The 19,013-nt window shown below is 44.0% G+C and overlaps 2 protein-coding genes across 2 annotated transcripts; one reads left to right on the forward strand and one right to left on the reverse strand.

Moving 5' to 3' along the window:
* The first annotated feature begins 6,400 nt into the window (after positions 1-6,400).
* On the forward strand, positions 6,401-9,094 carry ccn2a (cellular communication network factor 2a). Its single transcript, XM_084030195.1, has 5 exons — positions 6,401-6,682; positions 6,806-7,022; positions 7,123-7,374; positions 7,469-7,680; positions 7,791-9,094. The coding sequence occupies exons 1-5, from the start codon at positions 6,620-6,622 to the stop codon at positions 8,085-8,087; spliced, it is 1,041 nt and encodes a 346-aa protein (XP_083886321.1). The 5' UTR covers positions 6,401-6,619; the 3' UTR covers positions 8,088-9,094.
* Positions 9,095-11,187: 2,093 nt separating this feature from the next.
* On the reverse strand, positions 11,188-16,978 carry chga (chromogranin A). Its single transcript, XM_084030473.1, has 9 exons — positions 16,693-16,978; positions 16,427-16,476; positions 15,508-15,604; positions 14,232-14,300; positions 14,004-14,120; positions 13,860-13,890; positions 12,697-13,151; positions 11,741-12,174; positions 11,188-11,307 (listed from the first exon to the last, which is right to left on the reverse strand). The coding sequence occupies exons 1-9, from the start codon at positions 16,757-16,759 to the stop codon at positions 11,224-11,226; spliced, it is 1,404 nt and encodes a 467-aa protein (XP_083886599.1). The 5' UTR covers positions 16,760-16,978; the 3' UTR covers positions 11,188-11,223.
* Between the last annotated feature and the right edge of the window lie 2,035 nt (positions 16,979-19,013).

Consider the following 19,013-nt stretch of genomic DNA (forward strand, 5'->3'; position numbering starts at 1 on the left):
AAATAAGCAAATTTCCCCAAAAATGTAAAACAAACAAGCTGATTCTCAATGTGCTCCAGTTAAATGCTTCCATTGTAGCTGCACTGTGTGTGGCAGGACCCACGCTATATTTAGACACCATCACCTGTAAAAAATAAATAAATAAAGCAGACCATCTTAAGGGGTCACAGGCACTACATGACCCCCCAAACTTCGCCTGGTTTCATCTGACCATCACTTTCAGGAGAGGAAGCCCCCGGTGAGAACGCAAGGCGTGATGTCTAAGATTAGAAATCCCCCTCGACCTCCGGCTGAAAGGTCACTGCAACAGAACAGAGGCCACGCGGGACCCAACACGGAGCTGTGTTTAAGTACAGACCGCCCGACTTCCACATCCATGTGTGTGGCGGCGAATCCACAGCTGAGATTAGTTTCTGCTGTTTGTTGAAAGAGCAACAGCCCAAATTCTCATCAGCGTCTCCAGTCTAAACACTTTCCAGGACACAGGTTTTAAAAAAGGCACTTTACACTCTCTCCCTCTCTGCATTTGTCATCCCAGCCATCCATTAATCCTCCTTGTTATATCTGCACAAATGTTCCCGTGCACTATATCAAGCGCTAGTTTCCACCTGTGAGCGTCTGCCAGCCAAAAACAATGCTTTGTCCAAGAGAGATGAAAGCAATATCTTCTCCCTTGTTAACACAGGCTGGCGAACGCATTCCCCTAGACGTCCCTAACTCAATGATTTATGAGATAATTTGACAAAAAAAAAATGCACTTCACCTTCCAACTATGCCCCTCTGGCATCTAACGGTCAATATATTATACCTCGGCCCATTACCCCAAGTAATCCTAAACCCAGCTATTTCGTGCAGGCCGTGCCTAAAAAAGATTGAGTCTCATGCATGTTTCCAGTCTGAACATTTTCCGCCACCGTAAGCTTTAAATAGACACAGTTTCCATCTTGACAGTTCATCTGCCCACCAACCCCATTGTTAAATCTCAACAAATCATCCCAGGCTCCATTATTACTTTCCACTGCTTGTCTCTTCATAGACCCACTTCAAACAAAGTTTCCAAGTCTTTCATCTCAAAGTGATTGACCTGTCCCTTTTCTCCATTGTTAAATTTCAACAGATCACCGTCCCATCCGTTTCAAATTTTCATCCCGATTGTTTTTGCAGATGGGCTGCAAACTGTAAAAAGAAAGCATTTCCCCCGATACGTCTTTATTAGCCTATTTGCTTCGCTGATGGAGCACATTTTGCAGATGACAAAGTGTTGTTTTGCACTTATTCTAGCGTGTTGTCAGGGCTGTTGGCTGGTATTTCTTATGGCTCGTGTGTTGATGGAGATATATGTGATGATTTATCCACTAGCGGAGAAGGCGACATGCCTAAAATGTCAATGAGTTACAAAATAACTATTTTCTCTCCTGTTTGGAAACCATGTTGTTTTCAACTCCTCTGCCCTCACCGTCTCTTTCTTTCTCCCTCTCTCTGCAGGCGGGCAGCCCAAAAAGTTCAAAGAGGCAAGAAATATACAGGCAGGAAAATCATTTTTAAGATTTTGGTTTCGTGTTCAGTTTGCACAGTGGTATATAGATGGTTGGTTTGATGGCTAAAGCCAAGGAACATTCCTCGAATAGTCTGCCAGCCACCACTAATGGAATTCAGTTTAATGGACAGCTGAGTGCAGATAGCACAACCAAACCTTCCAACGTGGACCTGCCCAGTTTGGGAAAAACACTCCGGGTTCGCCTGCATAACCATATGCTGTACATACTCATATACATGCATGTGGTAGCTTCAACCTAAAGTGAATATTTTCATGCATATCCATGTTATTTCGGTGCTGCTGCCCCATTTGTTTTAATGAATAAAGTCCACTTAATCTCACACCTCCTTTTCAAACTGGCATAAAATGTATAAAGTACACAAAAGCAAAATGAAGGACAGATGCTTTTAAGAAAACGCCACACACTGTGTTAAGTTAAAATTCTATATCCGTCCCAGGGTGGGACAAAAATGCGGCCTCGCTGCGGAGTATTTGCCGCGACTGACTGGCCTTTTTCACATATGATGTTTATCTGCCTAATTGGCTTTAAAAGTGCCGGGAAGGGTATGACTGGGGCAGTGTGTGGCAACCATGGAAACGGCTAGAAAGAGGCCTCGTCTGTGACATCAGCAGCAGGTATGACATCGTGGAGCGTGGCGTGATGGAGCTGCACACTCAAGAGTCGTCAAAGAAAACAGGGAATGATATTCAGTTTCCAGGACAGTAAACAAGGATGATGTCGTCACCGGAGGCCGATGTGGGCATTTAAGAACGCCGACTCAGACACCGCCTTTCATCTTCACACGTCCTCGGGTTGGAAACTCCCCCCGGTTATGAACCACTGGTGATGTCACACGGCAGCTATGAAACCGGCAGTGAAGTAACGAGGCTATAAGCGGCGGGCAGTGATGTAAATCCAGGACAGAAGGCAGGCCTTGACCTGGAATGACTACACGGGTCACATGACTGTGACTGCAGGGATAAATTAGGCACATCACTCGTTAAGGGGTGGAGGTGCTGAAGGTAGATTTGGTGTTTTGGAAAAATAATCAGCCGTGAAACAATACGTGAGTTATCAGTTAATTACAGCGGAGTCAGCAGTAATCCAGAGACTGGATCCTGTGTTGAGTGTCACTCATGTCCTGCTGACGTGGTTTATGTCACAAATTAGGTATCACGGTTTAATATGCCAGCATTTACACTTTGGCATTGTTGCTTTTGTGATTTTCTAGACTAATGTTGGTACAAAAAAAACACTTTTTATGTGAGAAACACAGCGTTTGATACCGCCGCACAGAGGCACCCATTGGGCGTCTGCATGCTGCCACCGGGCTTTCAACTAACTCCAATGTAAACCCACCCACGTCATTATCAGACGGTGAGAGCAGCTGACGTGGTATAAAGAGCAGGAGGGGGGGAAGTACAGGAATGCTGTCCGTGTGAAACTAAAAGTAAATACAGACATTTTGTCATGTAAGTCATTAATCATGAAGTAAAACATCAACTTTTCCTCAATAAGTGGTTTTGCTGTCAAAACTTCCTTTGAAGAAAAGTAGCGTTTTGGTTAAAGAGACATTTCCCCTTAGGAGATGGTGGAGACCAAAACAGAGCTAAAAAAAAAGAAGACAATTTGGACCCAAAACCAGCTCTAAATGAATGCTAATGTGGCTCCATATCTGCCAGATGTGTAAATAGGCAACTGTTTGCTAACGAGTTAACCACGTCAACTTCACGAGGTGTTAATAAGCCATTGTTCTGTTTACAGAACAAAAAAACAACCTGTTTATGGAGATTTAAAGGAAATCAAGGTATTTTATTTTGTAGGGGAGCTATTTTGTAATGTTTTACTGGTGTCTATTTTGGTTGGGTTTTATATTATGTCCACAAAATACCTACCAGTCTTACATAAAAACATTATTTTTAAAGCTGCAGGTGTTTACTTTTATCAACGAATCCCATCATCACCAGCGTACTTAGACTTTGCATGCATTGGTTCGATTCATTTTTCAAACGGGTGAAATTAAGAGTCTCAGCCACGGCGATGCCAACACAAAGCCGTACAGACTCCTCCCCCTTCCCTCCGACATTGTCTCGCCGCCACAGTTCCATTACTCGTTTGAACCCGCGGCTACTCTCCTAAACAAATACCTTGGTCTATACTTAGCCTCCACATATCTGGGCCTACCACACACAGAGCCGCGTGTTTCCTTTGGCCAACCCGTCCACTCATCCAGATCGGCACAACAGTGAAGCGTGTGGCCCCTGCCGACGTTCAGCAACAGGAAACCCCAGAGACCGACAGAACAGTCAGCCTGACAACGAAAACAAACCGAGCGCATGACAACATCCCGACCCACGCTCCGATATATGACCGAGAGAAACCATTTTCACTTTGTTTTCTTATAATCCTGCAACTGATAGACGCCTTTATCGTAGTATACCTTCAGCACTCTTGATGCAAAACAACAGAATTCCACTTTATCTTCAAACAAAATCCGGACAAAATTGCCTGTGATGTGAGATAAATCGACTTAATAAACAAGCCGGCAGAAAAACCGCATTACCGAGCACGTACAATAAAGTGTGTTTTGTTTTGCAGCGTGGCCGGAGCACGTTCCTCCATCAGGCTGTTTCCTTTAGATATCATGGAGTTGACCTTTTGGGCCCCCGAGGCTGTAATGACATGACGACACACACACACACACACACACACACACACACACACACACACTTTCTCTGGTCTGTTTGGAGAGACAGAATCCACACACACTCACCACACTTTCACTCACTGCTGTGTTTTTCCTCACTCAGATGGTCTAATAGGAGTTCCTACTGTACTGAGCCAGCATGGAGAAATAACATATCCATATTAGGAAAAGAGCAGGCGCCCTTATATGGAAAAGCTTCCTCTGTAGTAACAGCCCTGTCTGCTGGCTTCTCACTCACATTCCTTCAACTCCAGGTTTCTCTGGGAGTTTTTCATTTCCGATTCGCCGGCTCGAGAAGGAGCAGGGCCGCCTTTCATAAGAGTCTGGTGTGTGATCCCCCTTTTTTGTTTAAAAAAAAAAAAAGAGAAAGAAATACACAAACCTCCGTCTAGTCTCTTTCCTGCAATCCTCTGATGTAGTAAAATGTGCCAGGGACAGGGCACACCTGGCCTTTTTTAACTCCGTCACAGACTAAACCTCATTAGGCAGGTGAGAAGCCGGAGAACATGTAGCCTTTGTTCCCGTAATATCGGCTCCTCGTGCCTTCAACTTACACTCACGTCGACTCAGGGTTTTTAATCACGATTAGTCCTGACTAAGAGCCCTGGAGTCAAAACGTCCAGTCAAATGGGAAATGAAATCCTCAGCCTTTGTTTTCAACACAATCCTCTTTTTGTCAGGAAGTGAAGCAGCCTAATGCATGAACATTAGCCCCGAAGTACCTGTCCTGCATACCTGGGCAAGGTGATGCATTCAGGTACCTCAGGGAAAAGGACCATCGGGTTCAAGTTCAAATTATGTCATAGGACTTTGATTATGTATTTGTACATGTTAAAATTATGTATTTTAATTGACGCTATTTTATACATTTATTACTTTCCAGATGACGATTTTACATTAATAATATAAACGTAAAAAATGTAAAGCATTGTTAAACATTAAACCTTTTTGGCAAACAACACTCGACTGCTTGTTTGTTGCCAGCTGTTTGTTGTTAGCGCTAATGATAGACTTCCCCTGTAAACTTATCAGATGGTGTCATTTAAATAGCTGTCTGCATCCTAAAGAGGCAGACGTTCATATTTTAAAAGGCTAAGATTAGAAAAAAATGTGTTTATCAGAACCCATCAATCATCTCACGACCCCTCAGATTTATCTTTATGACCCTTTGGAGGGGAATCACAACCCTAAAGGTTGGGAAACCTGTGAATATAAAATGCTATCTATGCAGATTAATAATATATTTTGTAATACGTGTGACTATGTATGTATTTAATATGATTTAAAATGCAGGACTTTTATTATAATGGAGTATAAGTTACTTCTTAATACTTCCAAACACGACTACTGTATCTGGTGTGTATATTATTAATCACAAGGGCATAAAATCATAGCGAAAAAAACAACAACTCTGCATATTCTGTTTTTCATAACAAGATTGGAGGAAAATATTTGTGAAGCAAATGCTTCCCTCATGCAAAAGAGATCATAACGTGCTCATAGTGTGTTTTAATGTTCAGTGCTTAAAGCTGCCGCTGATGTCAGAGCACAAAAATGCCACTGCAGCATCCCAGATGTAACCGCACAAGTACACAAGACCGAGTTACAAGGAGTGTATGAGCACCTTGTTAGATAACTTAATGACTCAAATGAACCAACAGTTTACTAAAAGTACTAAAAGTACAGGCTGTCTGTGCCGACCGGACGCAGTCACTGTATTAAATCATCACTTGCTGATGCATCTTTAATAGTTTCTACCTGTCGTCTACTTTTTAAAACTGTGGTGCCTTCACTTTTGAACTGTGCTGATTTTTTTTTCTTCTTCTTTTTTTAAATTAATATTTATAGGTACCGGCTGTCTGTTTGTGAAGTCAGTGTTCAGGAATTCCCAGTGTGGGGTCCCAGGCCTCTAACCAGACTTAACCTCCCATTCCAGATGAAAGCCGCTCTGAGAGAGAGAGTGTTGTTTGGCTGAGCAGCAGAGCCTTGCCTTCAGACGGCAGGAATGTGGGATGTCTGGAGTGGGGGTCAGGAAGTGAGGAAAGAATGCCAAGCATGTCCATGTTTGTCCAGGGCTGGCTCTCCATTCAGCCCCCAGTGACGTGCAGCGAGGGCCAGCGAGTATAAAGGGAGCCGGGCTCCGCAGTCAGAACTCAGATCAACTCCTCTACCGAAGCTAAACTCTAGCTTTCACCAAGACAAGGGAAACAAAAAAAAGGGAAGACTGTGAGCGGGACGAAGGCGAACGCGACAAGAGATCAACTTGATCAGAAAACGGTTTTCTCTCGAGCTCAAAACTGTGAGACTACAGGAAGACTTCCTCAAGGAAAAAAAAACTAACTAGAATCTATATTTCTACAAGGAGAAAGCAAAGATGTCTGCTGGAATGAAGAAAATGATTTTGCTGCCTTTCCTGTGCATCACGCTCTCATACATGGTGAGTTAAAACCTTCACATTGCTGTCGAAGCAGTTAAACTGCAGCCTTCTCCGTGTGCTGGATGTGTTACTATGACTTTATGGGCATCGTGTCTAACCAAGCGTGTGCCGGTGTGTGTTCAGGCTGCAGGTCAGGAGTGCAGCAACCAGTGCTCGTGCCCCTCCGCCCCCCCTCAGTGCCCCCTGGGGGTGAGCCTGGTGCTGGACGGCTGCGGCTGCTGCAGGGTGTGTGCCAAACAGATGGGGGAGCTCTGCACTGAGAAAGACCTCTGTGACCCACACAAGGGCCTCTACTGTGACTTCGGAGCCCCCATCAACAGACGCATAGGCGTGTGCACAGGTGAGGCATTGAACTGTGGATTCGCCCTGCTGTAGATCATTAACTGTCCTGAATGCACGAACCGGATCATGACCTTTTTGGCCCCCCCCTTGCTCCACAGCTCGAGAGGGAGCCACCTGTGTGTTCGGAGGCATGATGTACAAGAGTGGAGAGAGTTTCCAGAGCAGCTGCAAGTACCAGTGTACCTGTCTGGATGGAGCCGTGGGCTGCGTGCCGCTTTGCGCCATGGACATCAGGCTGCCCAGCCCCGACTGCCCCATGCCGAGACGCGTCAAGGTGCCGGGGAAGTGCTGCGAGGAGTGGGAGTGTGATTCTCCCAGCAGACACAGCTTCATGGGCTCAGCTTTGGCCGGTAAGTTAGTCTCCTTTCTCGTTAAATCAAACAAGCGTTGGAGATGAAACATAATCCAGTTTTTCTAATCCGGCGTTTGCTTTCCTTTCTACAGCCTACAGAGAAGAAGAGACCTATGGCCCAGATCCCTCCATGATGAGGGAGAACTGCCTGGTTCAGACTACTGAATGGAGCGCATGCTCCAAGACTTGTGGCCTCGGGGTTTCCACCAGAGTCACCAACGATAACCGCGACTGCCGCCTGGAGAAACAGACCCGGCTGTGCATGGTGCGACCGTGCGAGTCCCAGCTGGAGCAGAGCATCAGGGTGAGTTTTTAGTTTTATTAAACTGCACCGCATTCATGAACTCTCCAGATGACACAGTATCCACACTGGAACATAATTATAATGAAGTTGTTTTTTTTCTCCTCCTGCAGAAAGGGAAAAAGTGCATCCGTACTCCCAGACTCTCCAAGCCCATGAAGTTCGAGATCTCCGGCTGCACCACCACCAAGTCCTACAGGCCAAAGTTCTGCGGCGTCTGCCTGGACGGCCGCTGCTGCACCCCGCACAGAACCACCACCCTGCCCATGGAGTTCAAATGCCCCGACGGACAGGTCATGAAGAAGCACATGATGTTCATCAAGTCCTGCGCCTGCCACCACAACTGCCCCGGGGAGAACGACATCTTCGAGTCCATGTACTACAAGAAGATGATGGGAGACATGGCGTGAGCCGCTGAAGGACAGCTTATGACTTGAAAAACAAACAGAACTCCATCTCATTTTGCAGCTCAGTATAATATGTGTTTTGTCATTTTCTCATTGTTAAAGTAGTCCAGACACTTATCTAAGGGTGTGTTTTGTACGGCTGGAGCACATCGGCCAACTAGACTCAGACAGAGGGTTGCCTCGCAGCTCCGAGAGATTCCTGCACTATAACTTCCATTTTTTTTTTGACAAACCTACTGTCAGGTTGCCGCCCCTTTCCCCCCCTTGAATCCCCTTTACAGACCCGTCCATTTTACTGTATTTTTAAACCTTATCTAAACCTTGACGTCCCCTAAATGAGGGTTTAATAACCCCCCCGCCCTCCCTTTGAGCCCAGACCAGACCTGGAAACTCTAAGCAGCTGTAGATGGAGCACGCAGACCACAGCGGGCCAGTGTTCCCCTGTGCAAACAGGTCTGAATGTGTGCTTGTGTGTGAGAGTGTGAGTGTGCTTGTGTCTGTTAGCAGGTCTGAATGTGGGCCCTTGTCTCTGCCTCCCCCCCCACCACCACCTCTACTCCACACCGAGTAGAGGAAAGGTCAGAGTTTCCGCCCAGCATGTGGATGAGAAGGCAGCGTGCTGAGTTTAAGGTTAGATATGGAACACAGTTGGCGTTGCCACGGCACTGAGAACAAAGAAAATGACGTGTTGACTATTCCTGATTCAGGTCAGAAGGAAGAAAAACCAAGCGGTTAAAGGAACAAAGTGTCTATTTTGTACAAAAAAAATAGAAGAAAAAGACTGGAAGAATTGTTATTTCATTCCTTTTTGTTATTGTTGATGTGTAAATGGTGTATATATTTTGTACAGTTTAAGTTAATTTAAAAGCCAAATTCCTGTGCTTCGAAATGTATCGATAGTGTCACTTTTTTGTCGACAGTATTTTTTACTATTTTATTGAGAAGTGTGACAAAAATGTTACATGTTTCACTTTGTAGCTGGAAATAAAATGTTATATTTTTTTATACAAGCATGAGTTCTCGAATGTTTTCTGTCGAACACAAACTGAGACACATCGTCACATGTTCATGTTCAACTTTTGCCAGTTCAGGTATCAATACATAATCAATAGAAACATTGGAGCCAGAGAGCAGGAAATGGAGTCTGCAGCTGGAGTGAATTAAAGCACAACGATTGTTTTACTCCCACCACAGGAGGAACATCAAAACCAGGGTTTGTTCTTTCCACTCATGTAAAATCATTTACTCTGATGCCGTTTTCAGTAAACAAAGGTTTCAAAAATGCATGAGTTCTTCCAGCAAACAGCATGAATAATGCACAGAACCGCTTTACTAAATTGCTCCCTTGCTGATTTGTTGGATGAGTCGGAGGTGGATTCAATTATATTAGTTCACGCGTCGATGAGAAAGCATTCCTGCTTGTTTTTCCCTCTATCATTGTTACATAAGACGGGATGGAAACAAGTGAATGTGGGTTCTAGTGAGGAGCAAAAACAAACCAACACAACTTTGGAAAAAAAAGGCAGAAGCAGCCGAATGTCGCCATCTGGTGCCTTTTTCTCTTAGTTTTCATGGATTTCAAATACGATTTCCATCTTGTTCTGGCTCTCACACAGAACCTCTCTGATCCACATTTTTAATATTAGTCATAATGGTTTGCTGCAGAAAGTTTATTAAGTAATAAATAATAAGTATTGCCCCAATGGGAAATAAAATAGTCAGCCCGGGATGTAATATATTCTGTTTCTTCATCTTTTGCAACCATTTCCTTCTTGTGTTGAATTTTCTATTTATTTTCAAATAGTTTTAGTATTTTAACTGATGTTTCACCTGATATTCAGACTTTTTATGTATTTGTATTTGCCTAAACTGGCTGGTAGATACTGTAGCCTACATACACACAGATCTTCTTTACAGTGTCAGTGTCTGCAGCATCTGTATTATTAGATGTTATTATTCAAGCTGCCAGAGGAAGCAGCATTTTTATTTATTTTTTTTGCACATTCAATTCCTCCTCTGCCCACATTCTGTTTTTTTTTGTTTTGTTTTTTTAACCTTGTGTTCAAGGGCTGTTGGCAGTTTGTTGTCCAAATACAAATCTCACTTTTATGATTCACTACACCGGCTCTTTGTTCCATAAATGACTGTCGTGGAGGCAGCACTGAGGGTTAAATCACTGTCGTCTTGAATGTACAGTAAACAGCTTGTGTGTCGGAGCGATGATTCATGAGCTTCTTCGCCCACAGAGTGCAGACTAACTGCAGTGTTCACTATGGGCTGGTTTAAAATACACTGCATGAAAATGTCACACCGTGAATAAATCTCCACTCTAACGCCGTTAAAGCAGCTTCACTCATTAAAAAAAGATTAAAAGTGATGCAAAACCACGACATCGTCTTTTAACAAGGATTTACCAAGACACAGATTTCCATTTAAACTATTCAATTTATTGGTTTTCTTACGTAAATTAATTACAGTTCATTAATCTGCTAAAAATATTCACTTATTGCCTTGGCTTAATTAAACTGTATCCACACAAAGTAAACGTCTACACAGTTCTTCTTCAGCTCCCCGTTAGTAAGCAAAGCATCCCAGAAAGAGCTTTGTACATGTATACATGCCGTTACTGTACAACCTGTGTGTGTGTGTGTGTGTGTGTGTGTGTGTGTGTGTGTGTGTGTGTGTGTGTGTGTGTGTTCCTGTATCACATAAATCAACGTGTTGAAATCATTTGAAAAAGCAGGCGAAGACACGTTTGCAGAAAGAGAGCGGGATGATTGTCGGAGAAACGGGAAAGGTTTTTCCTTCACATGTTCTGTGTGTGCGTGTGTGCGTGTGTGTGTGTGTGTGTGTGTGTGTGTGTGTGTGTGTGTTCTAGTGCACAGGACCGGTGCATTGGTTTGTTTCTAGGACGCATGTCTAGCTGCAGTGTGCATCTACTGTCTGCTAATCTACGTGAGGGACGGGATGAGGCTGCAGCAGCGCGGTGGAAGTGAGCACCCTCCGGGAAAAACACACGACGTCGTCACTTCTTCAAACGCTCGAACCGTTGAAAACCAGCAGCTGGTAAAGCGGAGGAGGCAGAGGAGGTTGCAGTGTCAACTTCTTCTTCTTTTTTTTCAACCAATCGATTCCCGTCTCAGCCTCGCCGCATCTCATGGAGTTTCTGGGCAACGTTCTCCAGCTCTGACTCAATGGCTGCCAGGCTTTCGATCTCTGGCTCCTGCAGAGATAATGAGAGGACAGCAAGTGAGAAAAAGGACAATCAAATATACAAGAGCTCTAAAGTATCCGGATACATCATCATACATCAAACATGGAACAATGCGGGGCCGCTTCATTTGAGCTTTTTATATCTTTATGGGATTTAAGTCGTAGGGAGGATTCTGCTTTATTAGATTTTAGTAAAAAAAAAAAAACACAAGAAACCTCATCAGACAGGTTAGCCTTGATATGTAGAATTTAACATAATGCATGGAGTCCTTTAGTAGTTTAACAAAGTGGGGAACACATTTATTCTCTTTCTTTGTGAGAGTAAAGCAAGAAGATGAATATCTTCTAGTTAAACTGGCAGGAAGAAAGTGAATAAACGTCTTTCCCAACATGTGGAAGAGCTGTTTTTATTGCTTGTTGGGAGATTAACAGACGGAGAACACCTCTGACTTCCGGCTGGCGCTCCCCTCTTCCTCCGACCCCCTCCTCTCCTCAGGCGCCCTCCTAGCGATCATCTGCAGCTCCTTCTCCTCCGGACTCCTCTGCGTCTTCTTCTCCTCCTCCACTGCCACCTCTTTTGAGTGATGCGGCGCCTCCTCCTCTCCGACTGCTTTCTTCTTCAGTGGCAACAACTTTCCCCTCTTGGTCCATCGCTTGGAGCTCTCCCTCTTCATCCCCCCTTCCTCCTCCTCCTCCTCCTCCTCCTCTTGGTTAGGCCTATGTGAGAAAAATGCAGATCTCTTGTCTTTCTCCAGGTCATCTTCTTCACCAGACTTCTTCCCTTTTGATTTGATTCTGGGTGCGTCTCTCTTTTCACCGGATCCAGCAGCTGAGGAATATAAAGAATGAATAATGAGAGATGTTTGTACACCAGAAACTCTCCACCATTAGCAAGAGTCCACTTCGGGTAATGAAATATTTCTTGCCAGCTGGCACCACCACCACCACCACCACCACCAGGACTGCAAGCTGTGCTTTATGGGGATTAAAAGCATCACTGGAGCAATCAGATAACTTGGCAGAGGCTGCCTTTAAAACAGAACAGGTATTTCATTGTACTTTTTTTTTTTAGCCGTTTTTAGTGCAAAGAAAAGAAATCATTCTCCGTGAAAAAAGGGATAGCTGTAACCGTGCAGCTCATTTAAAGTCTGGGATGGAGGCATTTAATCATTGCTGTTGTTGTGCTGTCAGCGTGCCAGACATGTTGGGGGGGGGATTTCATCATGTAGATGGGAGCACTTCCATCAATCACCTGCTCTTGTGGTGGCAGGCAATTTTAATCTACAAAACTTTGCACTCGCTCGATCGAGATGCTGCTTAATTCATATTTTAATTAGCTTGGATGTCATTTATTTTCTTGAATAAAACGTCGAGCACTGAATCTGAATCTGCACGTTTTATCTTATTGGTTTCTTTAATTGGAACTTTATGAAGAAACCACAGAAAGAAATGTGATACTTGCCTTTCTTATCCTTGATCATGTTTTCCTCTGAATGAACGTTCTTCTCTTCGTATTCTCCTTCACTCCTCCTCTCAGCGTCGCTCCTCTCAGACTCATGACTTCCTGGACTCTCCTCGTTTTCCTTCTTCTCGTGCACCTCGTCCACGCCGCCGTTGTCGTGCCGGGACTCTCCGTCTCCCGGGCTGTCATCCTTTTCTTCGCTTCCCGTCGTCCTCTTCTTCTGGGACAGGATGGATCGTTCACCCGGGCCTCCCAAAGCCTCCAGCATGGATCGATCTGAGAACCGGGAGGGGGAGATTTGATTTACTCCAGGACATTGATTTTCCCGTGTTGTTAGAAGAAGCAGTATATTTCCGTGTTCGTTGTGTGTCGGAACTGAACAGAACGGTGTACTAAGATTAAAAAACAGTTAGCTTAGTCAATTTTCATCACAAATACCAAATATTAAACGGTTACAGCCTCTTAAATACTAATGTTGTCAGTGTTGTATCATCAGACATCAAGTACTGACATTTCAGACTAAATACTTAACTTACTTAATAATCAACAATGGAAATAACTGTTAGTTACACCTAATAAAAAGTAAATGCATCCTAATGTTATATATAATTATATGAACTACAATAACATACTATAATATATACAATTCTATTTACAGTTATAAAACAATATCCCTAGATAAATAATCAGATTGAGTCCATATAAACTATAACTAACATTTTTTAAAGCTTTTTTTCTGTTTTGACTCAAACAATATCATAATATGACATTTTGATCAGAGCTGAAATGATTCCTGATGCATCATTGATTCGACACAGCAGGTCAGAATGAGTTCACTTCTCATTAAATATTCATTTTACAGACACATTGCCAGTTGCTTGAGTCCTCAGGTTCACGTTTACTTACATACTGTACTTGTACGTCATTGGTTGGAGCCCCTATTAGTGGCTACTGTACTTGTGCTTGTACTTGTACTGCTAACCCACTGTGTGGGAGTCTGGCTCTAACTCAAACACTAAAAAGCAGGCGTGCTGTCAGGCAGAAGGACCTTGTGTTCGTCCGGATTCTGTCCACAGAAAGCATCAGCGGAGTCTAAATACCCCTCAGCACATCTCCTCTGTGTCAGCTCGGCTTCGCTGACGCCATGAAACGGGAATTAATGGAAGCCATACATCATTTTGACAGCTGGCGCGTTTAAAAATTGTTGATTAGAGAACTGGAGCGACTGAATGTTGCTGAAATACAAGAAATGCAGAAACGCAGGGACTCACCAGCGACATCGGCGGCGGTCGGAGGAGGAGTTTTTGTGTTTGGTTCAGGTTTACCAGCGTCTCTGTGCAGCTGAGCTCTCTCATGACCACCTGCAGTTAATACGAGTCTATCAAACGTTCTGTCGTTGCCATATTTCTGGTCTGTATGAACATATGAACGAGCGTGCTCAGCACCCAAACCTGTATGTGTGTGAGACTCACCTCGAACAGCGATCTCCTGCAGCTCCTTCAGAAAGTTATGATGGCGAAGGATAGAAACCAGTCTGTCGTCTGCATCACACACACACACACACACACACACACACACACACACACACACACACACACACACACACACACACACACACACACACACACACACACACACACATCAAAATAAAGCAAGTTAGTGGTTAAAAGTCTAAATAATAATAAGAAGAAGAGACCAAAGGCAACCTTGGGATCCTTCAGGAGGTAAAACACAGGTATATACATCTTTTTCACAGCGCTCAGCGACTTTGCTTCAGTGGTTCATCAGAGTTAATCACCCTGAAATTCACTGCCTTCAAAGCAGGAGCTCAATGAATCATCTGGCCGACAGTGAGTCGCAGCAGCAGTGAGCGCCGGACTTTCTGCTGACCCACAAACTGCTGCAGCATATTGTACGCCGCGAGCACAAAAGGGACGACTAAGTACGGAGCTGCGTGCTCTGATATCGGTCAGTGATCTTTCTTTTTTTTAACACATTGACTTTGAACCCCCTCCATCCCTCTGGCGGTGTACGGTTTCCCTCTCTCGAAGGCTCGGTGAAGTAATGCTCCGATTGATTTCTTTCACAACAAGGGCAGCATCAAGGTAACACACCGGCTATGTAACTGAATATTCCCCACTCAGCGCTAGTGACCCCCTGCTGCTAAAACGGAGCCAGTTTTATACCCGGCAGCCGTCTCATCAATCCATTAACCTTATGAAGTGGGCGTCAAGCCCTCGGGAGGAAACGGAGAGCGGGGATTGGCTCTCCCAGAAAGGCCACGTTGCTCCAGGGAGGGCTGGTTTGTTTCACTCTGCCTACAAGCCAAGTCCTTTATGAATCATCACTGTCTGATTGTTATACAGCCTTACATTATAAAAGACAGCCTGGGATGGAACGTGCAGAAACCATTACATGGGATTATACGGTCAGATTAAGGATTACAACACGTGAAAACACTCCAACTAAACGTTTCCATCATCATTAAATGGATGAAAAGTGTATGTTCTTGTTGAGTTTTGTGTGTTTGTATTAATTGGACCATACTATAAAAAAAAAAAAAAAGTAGATATCCTGACAAAGGAAGGCTGTTAATCTCAAATGTAAATTAAGTATTTGCACGATCCTCTTTTGCTGCTCTAACCCTGTAAATGTCCCCACTATAAAGGATAATAAAGGAGTATTATATTATCTTATCACTATGGAATACTGTGAGATTTAGTGTGTTCTCTTTTGGGTGGGGCTCACCTGTCTTCAGTGTGACCAAACACTCCTGACTGACAGGCTTGGGGGGGTGGGGCCTTGATAGCACATCTGCCAACGCCTCCACGATGCATTTCATCACCTGCAGACACACACACACACACACACACACACACACACACACACACACACACACACACACACACACACACACACACACACACACACACACACACACACACACACACACACACACACACACACACACACACACACACACACACTCCTGATAAGTTCCTAACATCCAAGAGTTGCTCCACACGGATGCTTCATCCTAAAGATGCTACAACAATCAGAATTATTCAAAGATGTTATGATGAAAGAAAAAGTCCTTCCATGTGGGAATTAATTAACACGGCATTATAGATGGAAAAACTCATCCCGCTTCTCTTTGAATGCTGCTCTTGTGCCAAAGTCACCCAGTAATTAAAAAAAAAAGATGTGAAACGCTCCAAAGAATCATTTTCAGCTCACATTGTGCTTTCAGTGTCGAGCCCGACCGTTTCCCTTTTTCCATTTCAAAGCGTTCTGCTTCTGCCTGCCAGGTCGCTGAACCTCACTCAGTCCCATTTCCCAAATCCTCTCCTCCTTTCATACAATGTCCCCCTCGATGGTCTCATCTCTCTGAACCCTAAACCCCCCCTCCCTCTCTATCTCTCTCTGGAGATCTGAAATGGATCCAACAATACTAAATCCTGGTGGTAAGGCTCCATTACTCCCAGAATTTACCCTAACAAGGTCATACTGAGATCCCCCCCCTCCCTCCCCCGTAGAGAAGGCAAGTGAGTTAAATTGCTTGGATTTAATTTTCATAATCACTGCAAGTGGATACACTAATGAAGCAGCATATTCGTCTTCTGCCACATGATTAATAATAAGAAATAGTGCAAAACGCTGCGTTTACCTTCACGTCCTCATTCTCCAGCTGACTCGGAGTCACTGGCAATGACAGAACTGCAAGAGAAGAAGGAAGAAGAAAAGATGCATCATTCTATCATTGTCCCCGGGGGTGGAGGGGTGGAGGAGGGGGGCTGAACGTGGAAGGCTGCAGGTGGATCCACTCCATCTTCCGCCGCAGTTTAAACAGCAGCGTGTCGCTGTCCTCGGTGCTGAAAGCAGGCAGCCGCACATCTCTACTACAAACACAGCAGCGTGACGTGGTCTGCTTACCGCAGCTGGACAGGACGGTCAGGAGGAGCAGTCCTCTCCCGGTCATGTTGGGGGAGACGAGGAGCATGAAGCTCTCCAGGAACAGAAAGATAGCGGCGCTTATGTCGAGGAGGTGCGTTTCCAACACTTTTGGAGGAGACAGCGCGGTGCCTTCACGGACGCATCCTGGACTAAACTCGCCTTTCTGGGTTTCTGGAGAGCTAGATTTCCTGCAGCGGCAGCAGCAGCATCGGTGAGCCGGCAGCCGTCGTCCTCTCCGGTCTCTCACACCGACACCCCGCTGCAAGAGCGCCCGCTTTTATAGGACGACGTGAGAGGGGGGGGGGGGGGGGAGGAGGAAGTGACATCATCATCATCCCATAGGCAAATGATCACTGGTGTACCTGCTCATACCTCCACGGTTGTCAGGGCGTGTACAGGTTTACACAATCAGGTATCCATGGGTGCTCCTGGAGCAGATTATGCAATATCAGTATTTATTTTAGGTTCTAAAACAAGACATAAAATATATAAAAAATACATTTTATTTGTCACCATTACAGTATGTTCCCAAACAAAAGCTCTATCAAAGCTTTCCCTGATCAGTGATTGATTAGTTGATTTAAGGATCAGACACTTTAAATCTCGTGTTACTACCAGAGACGTGCTCGTAGTTTCTGTTAAATAAGTAATAAAGCATGTGAAAAGTGTAAAAAGCCTCGTCTCCGTCAGATTAATCCGTGTCAAGTAGGACCAAAGTGAAGAAGGGGCAGCTCTGTCTGTATTTGCTGATCTTGTCTCTGTCTTGACGTGTTGCTATGGTGACGGTTTATTGAAAATGATTGCCATCATGGTGACTGTGATCTGGTGGCTTGAATGGATAAAAAAAAAAAAAAAAAACGTTTCATAACTCATGACGATGCAGCATTCACTGAGCTGTGAGCTTCATATATTATATATTCCATAATTATGAAGCTTATGGTTAAATATTCATTGATAAATACTTTAAATGCACTCCAAAGATGTTCGGCACAGGCTTTGCCTTTTTGAAAGTGGTTATTAGATTCATCCCGAACAGATCACTGTAGGAACGTTTAAGATTAAAATAGCATTATTTTCTAATAATGGAAAAATACAACTAAAGGGTTAAATATGACAGATTAAGAACATTCAAAAGACAGATCGGCATACCAAGGTTCATGGTTACCAGTTGATTTTACAAATTATGGGACGGCAATGCACGTTTTTGTTTTTATTTACCATTTATTTTATATCTTAGTACTATTGATTATTTTGGATTATTGGGTCACATGACAACATGTAGATGTTTGCATCTGAAAAGCTCCCGTCTGTGTAACTTGGTATAAAATAAGCATTATTAATATTGTATCACTTAAGCATGTGTGTGGGAACCTGTTATAAAGTGTTTCATTAAAATAAAGAAACACATGCATGTTTTACAGTGTCATTATATAAAGGTCTACATATACTTGTACAACCGATGGATCCTCAAAGTGATAGCCGTTTAAATCATAAGCCAGATGTATTTGAGCCTATAAGGTCGTTTTCTCTATTGTTAGCGACACAATCATTTAAAAACCCGACGGACAAAGAAAGGTTTCCACGGCGTGGGCTTGCTCTGTTTGCCGTTTCAAATTTCCTATTGGAGCGTCCACCCGGATCCCAAAGACCTCATTGTGCTGTTGGAGACACAATAAAAGGCCACATATGCGTCAGTTCCTATTTGTCCCACATAAAACGGCAGCAGGCGGCTTTGTTTAAATATGAAGAGGGTTTTCTTTGAATGCAATTATGAGATCCAACAGCTGCGGGAAAAAAAAACCTCATTGCAATTCTGAGAGCTGAATTACAATGAGTTTCTAGTAATAGAAGAAGGCACACACTCGAGGAAAATATATATTTCACATCCCGGAGTGTTTGGTTAACGACATCCTGGGAAAAGTGTTCACTTAATAAAGACATTAGAACGGACCTGTCCCCATTCAGTCTTATGTAAGAGGGGTTCTGGTTCTGCCACCATGAGTAAACACCACACGGCTTTCATCTCCATTCAGCGGCTGAATTAACATTTCTCAGCAAACCACAGTAACCGGAGCGAATCCAGCTTCCACCTGCCCTCCAAATCACACTAATTAAACAGAGTCAATACATGAGGGACTGTACACTCTTAGTGGGATGAATAGGGAGGGAACCGCAGCATCTGCAGATGAACAACAGTGACCCTTCGGTAGGAAGGCTGCAGGACATTTGGGTGGTTTGGCTGTAAAAACTCGGTTACTTCGCCTCTTCGTGAATAACAATGCAGTGATTTGGGAGGACGG

The sequence above is a fragment of the Eutrigla gurnardus genome, assembly GCF_963514095.1.
Source record: "Eutrigla gurnardus genome assembly, chromosome: 16".
Taxonomy (NCBI): domain Eukaryota; kingdom Metazoa; phylum Chordata; class Actinopteri; order Perciformes; family Triglidae; genus Eutrigla; species Eutrigla gurnardus.